Genomic DNA, 13,451 nt, shown 5'->3' on the forward strand with positions numbered 1-13,451 from the left:
ACTTGAAACACTGTTGAAAAACCCGCAAATCGCAATAAACCAAAAGACACCATTTTATATAAAAATAATATTAGGTGTGAGACCCGTGTACTGCATGTGTTTATTAAAAATAAAAGTTTTATTTCAATGTGTAAACATTAAATATTTTAGCGCCTACTTCATCTCAAAGTTTAACAAAATATATTTTATTATATCTCAAATTTGACAATATTATTTTATAATATTTCATTATTTTAATTTATGTAACAAAAAAATCATAATAAATGTTTTTAGTAATAGAAAAAACAAACTATTTATTATTATGTTTATTTTACGAAGAAAAATACATTTACCTTAAATAATAAATGTTTTTATTATAGTATTGATCTACACGTTTAATATAATACATATTTTACATATATAATAATAAATATGATAATTACTGTAATTAGTTAATTTTTTTATTAACAAAAAAAATAAAAATACCTAACATGTGAAATTTAAATAATTCAAAAATCTCCATGATAAAAATCTTAAGGAAATGAAAATGACAAAAACATTTTTATTTATTACAATATATAATCGAAACCCCTAAAATTCTAAGTAGGACCCAAATGAAAGAAACCATTCCTTCGGGGTAGAAGTATAATTTAGCAAACATAATCAAGAACTTGGCGCGCATGAACCCTTTTACTAGGGTTTAAGGCTCTCTTTACCATTTGCATCATAAAACCAACATCCAGACAAAGATACCGATAACTCTGTAGCGTAGAGACGACGAGAGTGTTCGTTTTGTGATGGCATGAAACCTTCATACTCCCTATCCAACAATCCTTCGATGGCATTCACAAACAGCTTTCGATTTTTTCGATGTTACAATCAGTTGGCTTTACCAATTTCCACTGCCCGATTATCGAGGCAGGGATGCAGCTTTGATACTCTGCGGTTCCTCTCGACCCCTCGACGTTCTAGCCGTCTGACCTCGGTGAGTTCGAAGCGGCGAGAAAATTCCGCGACAGAGGGCGTCGAGGACGGGGGAGAGGGCGGAAATGGGGGTTTAGTGACGGTAGCTGCAGGTAGCGATGGCGAATCGAGGCATGGGAGGATTGTCCCTACGGAGCTTCATAAAGAGGCTACGGAAGCATATATGTCCTATGCTATGTCCGTTCTGCTTGGACGAGCATTGCCTGATGTTCGTGATGGATTGAAGCCCGTTCACCGCCGTATATTGTGAGTTTTTTCAAACTTAGGGTTATCACATAACGGAGGTCTGATTCATGCGGTTTTTGCTTTGAATCAGAGTTCTCGTAATAGTTACTCATCTTGTTTTTACTGTGATTGCAGATATGCATTGCATGAATTGGGCCTTGCATCACGTAAACCTCATAAGAAATGTGCCAGAGTTGTTGGAGAGGTTATGATCTAACTACAGCTTTTTACATACTCAAATCCTGTTCTTTGTTACTGCCTATTTATATGATCCTTTGATGATGCAACCTTACACTTGGACTGTTTCCTCTCTCTCAGGTCCTTGGTAAGTTTCACCCACATGGTGATACTGCCGTCTATGATTCACTGGTCCGAATGGCACAGGTAATTAAACATGAATCACAATAAGAAGTTTACACGGGCACAAATGAAATTTATCAACTTTGAAGTTTCAATTTACAGAGAGACTTATCCATAGTTTATCTTTTGCCTTGTGAACACATAATTCTTTCCAGGATTTTTCACTGCGTTGTCCACTCGTGAGTGGTCATGGGAATTTTGGCTCAGTGGATGGAGATAATGCTGCAGCAATGCGGTATACAGAATGCAGATTGGAAGTATGTTTATGTGTGTTGTCTTACATTTATATTAGCTTATGAGAAGAACATAGAGTGAATGAGTGTTAGAGGTACTCATTGTTCTAGCTTCACTTTTTCAGGCACTTGCTGAAACAATGCTTCTATCAGATTTGGATCAGGATACAGTACGTATTGTTCAACCTTCTAATCTTACAATGTTAGCAAATAATTGTTATGCCCTAAGTTCCACTTTTTTGACAGGTTGATTTTGTTCCAAACTTTGACAGTTCTCTAAAAGAACCATCATTGCTTCCTGCTAGGATCCCAAACTTGTTATTGAATGGGTCTTCAGGGATTGCGGTATTTATCTAGATGTTGCATTTTGACCCTTATACTATATATTTTTTTATTCTCATTAACTCATTATTTTCATTTCTTTTCTAGGTGGGAATGGCAACCAATATCCCTCCACATAATCTTGGGGAGTTAGTTGATGCTCTAATTGTGTTGATTCACAATCCAGATGCCACTGTATTTGCTCTATTCTCTGATAACAGTTTTCTTTTTCTTCAATGTTCTCTATTATTATGCTCAAACATAATCTTGAGGAGTTGCTTGATTTTGTAACAGCTGCAAGAATTGCTTGAGTACATGCCTGGACCTGACTTCCCAACAGGAGGAATCATAATGGGAAATCTTGGGTATCTCCTCTTTTTTTTATTGTGGCCAAGAAATTGCATTTATAGTAATTTTAATAAATTCTCAAATTCTTGTTGATTCAGAATCTTGGAGGCTTATAGAACTGGTAAAGGGCGTGTCATTGTCAGAGGAAAAACAGAGATAGAAGTATCAGATTCTAGAACAAAGAGCGTTGCAATTATAGTAAAAGAGGTTATTCTCTATGACTATCTGTCTATCACATTGTACACAATGGAAATACATATCTCATATCACATATTCACATATATGCATTAACTTGTTATATGTTTTTGTTTTTTATATGGAACAGATTCCTTATCAGACCAACAAATCCTCTCTAGTCATGAAAATTGCTGAGCTTATTCAGAACAAGGTACTCCTCTCATGGTGTATAATTTAAACTCACAATATTCCAATTGAGCATGTTCTAAATTTACTCTTTTGTCCTTTCTCCAAGACTTTGGAAGGCATAAGTGATATCCGTGATGAGAGTGATCGATCTGGAATGCGAATAGTCATTGAGGTAGTTTTCTGAAATTCTTTGTTAAAGTAGTTTCTGAAATTTTACAAACTTAAATTTTTTTCATTTAAACTTTTCAGCTTAAGAGGGGTGCTGATCCAGCAATTATTCTGAATAATCTATACCGTTCCACTGCTCTACAGTCAAGTTTTAGCTGCAACATGGTTGGGTAAGTGGTTATTAGTTGGTCACATTCTGTCCTAATAATATCTTGAAATTTAAACAGGGTTGACCGAATTTTGACTTTTCATGTTTTACTCATCTGTCAGTATTCTCGATGGACAACCTAAACAAATGGGCTTAATAGAATTGCTTAAGGTAACTCATTAAATATACATGCTCTCTTACTATATTTATATATGACCTACATGTTAGGTTTGAATGTCTACAAAACACAAACTTTTAGTTATATTCCATCTACTTAATCTTTTATCCTACAGGCTTTCTTGGATTTTAGATGCTCAGTGGTTGAAAGACGTGCAAGGTTTAAGCTTGCACAAGCTAGAGACAGAAATCATATTGTTGAGGTATGTATGTATATATGTATGTAATTGTAACTTGTAACTTGTAAGTATATGTAAAATGAATGGATAATGACTGTTTAACATATTTTCTTTTTTGGGTAAATGAAGGGTATCTTAATTGGGCTAGATAATATCGATAATGTAATTGATGTAATCAGAAAAGCTACAAGTAACTCAGTTGCATCAGCTGATCTGAGGAAAAGTAAGGCTCAATATTGTTTTATTATTTATACTTTGACATGGACCAAGTATTTATTTACTTGCTCTTTTGAGTTCATGATGTGAAATTATGATTATGATCTATATTGCAGAGTTTCAATTATCCGAAAAACAAGCTGAAGCAATATTAGATATCAATTTACGAAGACTTACATTACTTGAGGTCCTACACCTTCTCTATTTGTTGCCTTTTTTTTTGAATATCACATATTCTAGTTATCTATTTAATCACATTAAAAAATGTCTTTTATTGTTTTGTAGAGAGGCAAGTATGTTAATGAAGGGAAATCCTTAACTGACCAAATTTCTAACTTGGAGGAACTTCTATCTAGCAAAAAGCAAATATTACAGGTATACCGTATTCCTTTTAATTTTTTTATTAGTTTTCTTTAGTGTAAAGTTTGTTTATTTGTTAATACATTTCTTTTTTCTATTTAGGTGATTGAACAAGAAGCAATTGAGATAAAGAACAAATTCTCAACTCCACGTCGTTCCGCTTTGGAAGATGCTGATAATGGCACACTTGATGATTTAGATGTTATCCCAAATGAAGAAATGTTATTGGTATTTCAAAACTCTAAATAAAAACTCGGTTAATTTTTTTTTTTTAATTTCTTTTATGATGCTAAAGACATATTAATCCAATGTCAGGCACTTAGTGAAAAGGGCTATGTGAAAAGAATGAAACCAGACACTTTTAATCAACAAAAACGTGGCACCATTGGTAAATCAGTTGGGAAACTAAGAGTCAATGACACAATGTCAGACTTTCTTGTATGTCGTACCCATGATCGACTCCTGTTTTTCAGGTATTTCCTTAGGGACCAATAATGACAGAATGTCAAACTACAGGACCAATAATGACATATTTTTTTTTCATTTGTGTAGTGATAAGGGTATTGTGTATTCTGCTGCGGCCTACAAGATTCCGGAATGTTCTCGGGCAGCTGCAGGCACACCCTTGATCCAGGTATGCTACTAATCTTTAACTTTATTTCCCATTTTACCCTTTATGTGTTTTCAATTCCCTTATTCTTTTTTACTTTCAGATTTTGTCCTTATCTGATGGTGAACGAATTACGTCTATCATCCCTGTTAGTGATTTTGCTGAAGATCAATATCTTTTAATGCTAACCGCAAATGGATATGTTAAAAAAGTATCTTTGATGTACTTCTCCTCCATTAGGTCATCTGGTATCATAGCACTTCAACTGGTTTGTCTTCTTTTTATATTTATTCATCTTCAATACTATAGTAAATTACATTTTTGGTCCCTGTGTGTAGCTGATTTTTTGCAATTTCAATCCCAAAAAGTTATCTGTTGCAATCGTGGTCTGTATTTTTGCAATATCAGCTATACTTACTCAGGGACCAAAAAATGGAACTTACTCATTATACTATTAAATATGAGTGAATTACATTTTTGGTCCCTGAGTATGGCTATTTTTGCAATTTTGGTACCAAAAATGTAATATACTCATAATACTTTTAGAAAAGAGTAAATTACACTTTTGGTCCCTGGGTATCACTGATTTTTGCAATTTTTATCTGCTGTTGATTTTGCAAGAGAACTTTTTGGGACCAAAATTGTAAAAGTCAGCTATACTCAGGGACCAAAAATGTAACTTACTCATGAAAAAATAAAATAAGTCACACATACTCTACTTTCTAGGTGCCTGGTGATGAACTGAAATGGGTCCGTCATTGCACAAACGAAGACTATATTGCAATGGCTTCACAAAACGGAATGGTTATTCTTAGTTCTTGTGATATTGTAAGTTCTCTATTATTTTTGCTTATATTTTCTAAAATCAAATGGGATTATTATCAAGTTTAACTGCTTTTTTATAACCTATTAAACTTTTTGTTTATAGATCCGAGCACTTACTAGACATAGCCGAGGTCAGATTGCAATGAGACTGAAAGAAGGTGATAGAATGGCATGTGTGGATATTATTCCTGCAACCAAACAGGATGGAATAGAAAGTGAATCTGAATCTAGCACTCCCGACACCCCGTAATTTCATCAACCCTGTTTCACATTTTTATAAAATTTCTTCTATTTTTGTTTCAGCTTCTTAATTTTTTTTATTTGCAGTAACCGAGCACATGGGCCATGGCTGTTGTTTGTGTCTGAAAATGGTTATGGAAAACGAGTTCCTCTCAGCCACTTTCGCAAATCACCTTTGAATAGGATTGGATTAAAAGGGTACAAGGTATGCATATATGCTTCCATTTTACATGAAGCAAGTTTAATCTTTAATTTTTTTGAGTTTATTATGATGGGTTTTGTTTATTTTATTTAAGTTTTCATCGGAAGACAAATTGGCAGCTGTTTTTGTAGTTGGTTTTACTACAGCAGGTAATGTGGTTTGCTGGTTTCAGTGTTAATTTAATTTACCAAGAATATTTTTTTAAATTCTTTTTTTTTGTTGTTACAGATGATGGTGAAAGTGATGAAGAAGTTGTTCTTGTGAGTCAGAGTGGTACAGTCAACCGGATAAAAGTCAGGGATATTTCTATTCAGTCACGCTACGCAAGGTAACCAAGTGTCTCTGTTTTGTCTAATTTGACTTAATGAGGAAAAGGGCAAAATGGTCATTTACTCACGCTCACACAGTCCATCCAGTCCATATGAAATACACAAAAACAAAAGAGTAAAATGGTAATCTACCCGCTTCGTTCAGTCGATAAGTAAATACACAAAACAAGAAGGGTAAAATGATGATTTACTCACATTAAGGCCATATGAATTAGACAAACAGAAGGGTATAATGGTCATTTAACACAAATGTTCTAATAAACATTATGAAGTTAAGTTGATGTTTGTAATGGTGTACCTGTCTTAGGGGAGTGATATTGATGAGGCTTGAGCATGCTGGGAAGATCCAATCAGCTTCATTGATATCGGCTGCAGAAACAGATGTGGAGGAGGAAGTTGAAGTTGAAGCTGCTGTGGCATAAAAATTTAACCATGATTCATGGTTAGATCACAAGTGAAGTGATATCGGTTAACCATGGTTAGATTTTATTACTGATGTCATATTTATGCATGGAGAATACATGGGGAAAAGCTACTTAACTCAATTGGAAGCCTGAAGCTCCTGTAAATTTCATGCAAAGGAAACACAAAAGTATAGTGGTTGATTGTATTTTGGGGATTTTAAACTTTGTAAAATGCTTGCTTTTGGTGTAGAGTGATGTGTGCATTGGATTATTATGGGAAGCAACGAAGTATTAGTAAGTTTAGGAATGATTTAAACATCCACGAAGAGCATCAAATTTACTTGTCATTTTATCATATGTAAGGTGTAAAAAGTTCAAGGATGAATAAAGTACTAGAAAAATGCATATGCAATATGTTCATAAGTGATAAAAAAAATGGAACATGAAGTACTAAAATTCATGACTAATGTTCTAAGGGTAGCAAATATGAAAGAATAAACCTATGTTTGACAAACTAGCTGAAAAGCTAGTTGCTAGCTTATAAGACTATGCGGTATGGGTCCAACGAGAAGCAACAGAGGGTGAGGTGGCATCCCTCAACGGCGTTATGACACGGGGAACACCGTCCTCCCAACTTGTTGCATCTTGTCATGACAAATCTCGTTGGCGTTTTGACGAATTGAAACGGGGGGAACACCAACTTTTTTTTTTCTTTGGTGTTGCATCTTGTTGCCCATTTCCCCATTTGGTGTTATAACACCACTTGCTTATGTGGCATGTGAGGTGATGTTGCACCTTGTTGCCCACACCCAATGCTCTAAGCTAGCTTACAAAAATGATGTTTGGTAATAGCCGAAAGATATAAAATAACATTTAAAAGAATATGTATTTTTTAATTAATTAAAGGTATATTCGAAAGATTTAAAAAAAGCTTTTGAAAAGTTAATCTAAGTAATTTTTTAAAAAGATAGTTTATAAGCAACTTTTTGGCTTGCTGAACATGTCAATTTAAAAAAATTCGAAAAATAAGCTAATTTAGGGAGAACGTGGTGGGATATTTTTATTTTATTTTTTTGGATTTGGGTTCCAAAATGAGGATCATTTCCTTATGGTACCGTTAGTTTTGAGGATTTAGTGGGTTATGCAACCCGTTGAAAGTCTCTCTCTCTCTCTCTCTCTCTCTCTCTCTCTCTCTCTCTCTCTCTCTCAAGCTAAAACAATTTTGTATGTTTTTAATTAGTTTGTAAATTTTTAATATTTTATAAATTAGTTTTGTATAATTTTTATTAGTTTGTGTTTATTTTAAAATAAAAAATTGAGTGGGTTGGTTGAGAAATATATAATTTTCATGTGTTATGGGTTGAGAAAGATGAAAGAGAGAAAAAAGAAAAACTGATGTGAAAGTGAGTTGAGTGGGTTGGGAGGCAAAGACTCCGTCCTCCCTTATCAGCTAAATCTGGCGTGCCAAACATATCATAAGTATCAAATTTACATAGTTCATGTGTGAGTGAACAGTGAATACATAAGGTGATAATGACAACTAAGGAATATTATAAATGATATAGAGTATTAAAATCAGTGGATATAATAGAAGTTTAAAGTACATTGCCTAAAAGCAAAGTGCAATGTCTGGATATGGGAGCTACAATTATGGGAAACATTATATCTAGTTGTGGAAAACCTACTCATTTAGTAGCTAACATGAATAAAGACATTTGTATTCATATAAGGTCCATGAGGCATAGAGGAAAAAAATGATACTCATTTAGTAGCTAACATGAATAAAGACATTTGTATTCATATAAGGTCCATGAGGCATAGAGGAAAAAAATGATGATTTTTATTATATGAAGGTGAAATCCAATAACTCTAGCAACATTTGCAAGAATTAACATTATTAGTCAAAGACAAATCCGAAACACCGTTTGTATGGTCTGTTTAAATTTATGTTATCATTTTTAAATCAATCCATTCAAGTTCAAACATTGCGGAAATTGTCCCACAAGTTTTAAAAACAAATACAATATTGTCTTTAAAACAAGTATGAGAGGATGATCAGTAAATATCAAAGCGAGTTTAAAGTGAAAATTTTAAATACTAATTCTCAAAGTCTTTCACCATAGGGCATTTGACATAGTGATATGAGGAGTTGATAGATATGTGCCTCTCAACCCAGAGGTTTAGGGTTCATGTCCCGCTTAGGACGAAAAATATAGATTTAAGATGAGTAAATTACACAAATGGTCCCTATGGTTTAGGGTAATTTGCGTGTTTGGTCCATAACTTATTTTTTTAACTTAGAAGGTCCCTACTGTTTGTTTTTGTTACGCGTTTGGTCCCTGTCTTAGCTAAAAAAAACTATTTTGCCCTTGGTTTTTTAGTTTATTTAAATAAGCACACCCTAACCCTATCTCTTTCACGCTACCTTACATACCACACCATTTTTTCCTATTTAAATACTAGTCTTTTTAGGTAAAACAGGGACCAAGCACGTAACAAAAACAAACAATGGGGACCAAGCGCGTTAAAAAAAATAAACAATAGGGACTTCCCAAGTTAAAAAAATAAGTTAGGGACCAAACATGCAAATTACCTCAAACCATAGGGACCATTCGAGTAATTTACTCATTTAAGATTGAAGTAGTGGATACATGTTTAAACCGTTCTAAAAATACTTAATGGTCCCACCGTATGAAGTCCTAAAATCATCATCTATTTGAACCTTATCCATCTTCCTAAAGTGTTTTTTCATCACATAGGTGATAACAATCAAGTACACACCTTATTTAACCCTACAAGTGAAGCTACAAAAAATAGCCTAAATGGTTGATTTCATATGGGCAGGGAAAATTTTGTCAATGCCATACATCCACTTGGTACAATTTGCAAAATGGTTCTCAAGACCATATAAAATATGGTACAATATGTATGGGAGTTCTCAAAACCATAACATCAGGGGCATGTATAGGCTGGGCACATGCCTTGTACAACCGTGTACCAAAGTGTTTTTTCTTGCAAAATACGAAGTTTATTTGACACCAAACCAAATGTAAACCTTTCCAAATATGTTGGCTCAAATTGGACATCGAAGTATTTAGATACATACCAAACATTAAGAGAACGCTAATATCCATGTGACAATTAGACGATGAAGGAGCATGTGGATATTTTGATGTCATCAATCGTCAGTGGAAGCTGACAAAGAGAATTCAATTTTATTGGATATATGTGCAAATTACAAACAGTTTACTATTTGTTAATTTGTTAATTATATGTAAACCTACGAAGTCACATACTAAGAACATTAACAAAGATATGGAATAAATAATATATTTATATATGATAATTATTATTTACCAACCAGAATAAATAAGTAATAATTGGGTATTTATTATTTGTTATGATCTTTCTTATTTACCTTACAACTTGGTTATTAGACCCGAAGGTGTGGGTGAGAAACTCCCCTTATTTTTTGTGGGCTACAAGACTATTCCCCTCACTTTCATTTCCTTCACCTAAACCTAAGGAATGAGTTGGAAACTTCCCTCATTATTTTTTTATTTTTTTAAAAAAAATATATTTCCTATAAATATTATATTTATTTTGTAGGGAATTAAAAACCATGAGTTTGAATATATTATTTATAATTTTTAATAGGTATATAATTTAATAAGTATTAAAAAAGATTAAAAAAAAGTTGGCCAATAAGAATAGGAGATGGAGTGAGGGAATGGGCTCCCTCACCACCTTTCCCTCAATCAAGGGATTGTGTTCAGCTCAGAGAGAAAACGTCCCTCACTCTTTCCCTCACCCATACCGTCCAGCCTTATAGAAATAAGTGAATACTGAAAAGCCTAATAAGCCTCCTTCCTAAACCCAAAAATCAACAACCACCTGGCTTCCCTCTATTTGTGATCGACGGACAAGAGCAAATAAAGAACACCAAAGAATTTTATTTGATTATTGGTGTCGAGCAATATTTCGTATCAACTCATGTAGATACTGATAATGATAATCAATCCTCATTATAGTCTCATATATATAAAAGGATCCTACATATCAATGTATGGATTCTAAACATCATGTGGTTAATTTCAATTGATTTTTTACGATTTTTTACCATTTTGACCAAATCTTTAAGTGAGTTGACTTGTTGACTTCCGTTGACCATATTACTTATGAATGCAATATTCTCCTTCATTTCTCCATTGTGTTCATCAAGTTCTTTCCTCAAACTCCATTTCTATCAAGAACCTAAGCTCCCAAGCGCCCACCTCGCCGGAAAATTCAAGATTGTCGGAGTTCTACTTTGTAATTTCACGAAACCACCGCCATAGACATCTTCCGTCATCCGATCCTCCGATTTAGGTCATTTATGTGCTTACCTTAAGCATTAAGGACAATGCTTGTTCTTCAGCTTGAGGTGAGGTATTCCCTTCTACTTTTTCATGCATTTTTTAGTTAGGTTGCATAACATATTAGTTTTAGGCTAATTTGCATTTATTTTTTTATTTTATAAAATTCCAAAAAGATTTTATTTTCTTTTTTTCCAATTTATTTCTGCATAACATCTAGCTTAGGACATTAGCATGCATGCATTTTTATTGTTTGTTTATTCTCATCCCCTTGGATGCCATTGAACAAGTTCATAGTTATTGTATCATTATTGGTCCATGATCTTGTTGCTATCTCACACATCGAACTGGGACCATTAGGTCGCAGTTTGGGACTTCATACTTGGGATCAACTGCTAGAGCTTAAAGGGGTAAGTGATCATGACCATATAGTTTTCATGAAGAATTATGCATACAATACTAACAACTATAGGATATACTATAGCAATGAATGTTTTTAGCTTGCAATCCATACCGCTGAGAGGATCACACTTGATCATGTTTGAATCGTTAGGATGAAGCATTGGTACTTGTCCCCGAGTAGAATCCATGTCCAGTCTCTTTACATCACCATTTTTTTGCGATTTCCTTAGGATTTTAGAGAGTCTTTTAGCCCACATTTGGGCATTTTCATTATATTTGGAAAATCACAAGTTTGAAAAGGAGCATACATCTCTATGCTCCACACATAGTCATTTTCACAATTTAGACCATTCAGATTATTATTATCTTTCGGTTCCACTTACATACTTTTGGGAACCAAATTTCGAGTAAAAAAGTTTTCTTGATAGGAATATATATATATATATATATATATATATATATATATATATATATATATATATATATATATATATATATATATATATCGATATGTTAGTGCATTACCTTCAAGTTATCCTCTTATTTAAACACAAAAAAAAAGAGCTCAAGCAAGCAAATTCCAAGCTACAATTATCTTAGATGGGTGACCGGTTCAATTATTGAACAAATTTTCCTACATTTTGGTTACCCGACGTTTGATATTCATTTATATAGGTTTCATTTATTGTATATAGACCGAGTTTTTTTTTTTTTTTTTTTTTTTTTTTTTTTTTTTTTTGCAAATTGGTGATGTTAGAGAGTCTGTCGAGTCGGATACTACGGGAGGTTCGGACCAACACTAAGTGAACTGATTCCTACAATGGCGCCAGAGGGATGAAACCCAATCACACATGAGAGCATCTGGAAGATGTGAGATCATGAAACTTTTGTGATAAGAGTGTACACTTAAAGAAGAGCTTCACACGAGCCCATCCATCTGCTTTCTCCCTACTACATATGTTTTTCATTGTATGCATGTTCCATTGGGGCTGCGACTGACCATCCGCCTTACTCACCTAGAGGAGATGTTCCAGCTGTAGTTTATGGTTCCATTTTCATCGGATGAAAATTCGTGAGATAATAGCAAGATCATATCTGACCATGTTGACTAACTGTGATCAAGTTCTATGGTTCTATCCATTATTTTTGTTTTTCTTAGGATAGTTCATCCCAAGTTCATTTTAGTCTCGTCTTACTTGAGGACAAGTAAGGTTCAAGCTTGGGGTGATTTGATAGTTTCATTTTATTTACTTCTTTTTATAGTTTATTTTATTGTATTTCATTCATAACTTAGCTAATCTTCATGCATATATTCCTTTTTGTTATTTTATTACTATTTCGGTTACTTTCTAGTTTCGTGAGCTTTATTGCAGATTTCAAGGAGACTAGCGGAGCGGGAATGTTTGGGACGTGTGGAAAGCAATTAGATTTGGAGGAAAATAAGGATTATGAGCTTGATGACTAGTGGAATTGATGCATGGAGTGGGCTAGTGGCTATGAAGCTTGAAGAGGATGGACCTTGAATTTAGAAGAAAATGGTGAATTTTCGAGCATGCAAAGATTATTGATCAGACGAGTTCGTGAGACATGGATGATTTGGGGAAGCTAAATTGGGATTAAATTGAATAAAACATGAAGAATATTGGGCTATAAGCTTAGTGGATTCGTTCTGGGCCAGTGGGCTAAGTCATTGGAAGCCCAAATCACAAAAGAACCCAATTCAGCACGTGGGCTACCCGAGCAACAGCACGCGGGTTGTGCAAGGCTCTATGTAACATCCCAAAAATACAGGCCAAAAATTTCATTTTTAAATACGTCATTATACAACCAATAGTGTAATCAAACATTTGTAATACCATGTCATGTCAAAACCAAAGTAGAAATAATCAAGCATGTTATCATAAAACAATATCAGAGTGTAATCCCGAAGATCTCATGTGCAGAAAACCATAGTGTGATGCGCTGCGACCAAGCCGACTCCTTTCCTTTAAACACGAAGTACCTGAAACCAAAACTGAAA

General features: G+C 34.0%; 1 protein-coding gene across 1 annotated transcript; it reads left to right on the forward strand.

Annotated features, from left to right (window-relative positions):
• The first annotated feature begins 644 nt into the window (after positions 1–644).
• Positions 645–6,954, forward strand: LOC111909688 (DNA gyrase subunit A, chloroplastic/mitochondrial). The gene is made up of 27 exons (XM_023905467.3): positions 645–1,209; positions 1,324–1,393; positions 1,507–1,572; positions 1,704–1,805; positions 1,907–1,951; positions 2,028–2,126; positions 2,211–2,297; positions 2,397–2,467; positions 2,549–2,657; positions 2,776–2,838; positions 2,923–2,988; positions 3,066–3,154; positions 3,255–3,303; positions 3,426–3,512; positions 3,618–3,711; positions 3,821–3,891; positions 3,990–4,079; positions 4,167–4,292; positions 4,380–4,537; positions 4,617–4,698; positions 4,778–4,942; positions 5,401–5,502; positions 5,603–5,745; positions 5,827–5,944; positions 6,036–6,090; positions 6,170–6,269; positions 6,578–6,954. Exons 1-27 carry the CDS (start codon positions 782–784, stop codon positions 6,690–6,692), a joined length of 2,850 nt encoding a protein of 949 aa, XP_023761235.1. The 5' UTR covers positions 645–781; the 3' UTR covers positions 6,693–6,954.
• The last annotated feature ends 6,497 nt before the right edge of the window (positions 6,955–13,451 follow it).

Source organism: Lactuca sativa, chromosome 2 (genome assembly GCF_002870075.4).
Source record: "Lactuca sativa cultivar Salinas chromosome 2, Lsat_Salinas_v11, whole genome shotgun sequence".
NCBI lineage: Eukaryota > Viridiplantae > Streptophyta > Magnoliopsida > Asterales > Asteraceae > Lactuca > Lactuca sativa.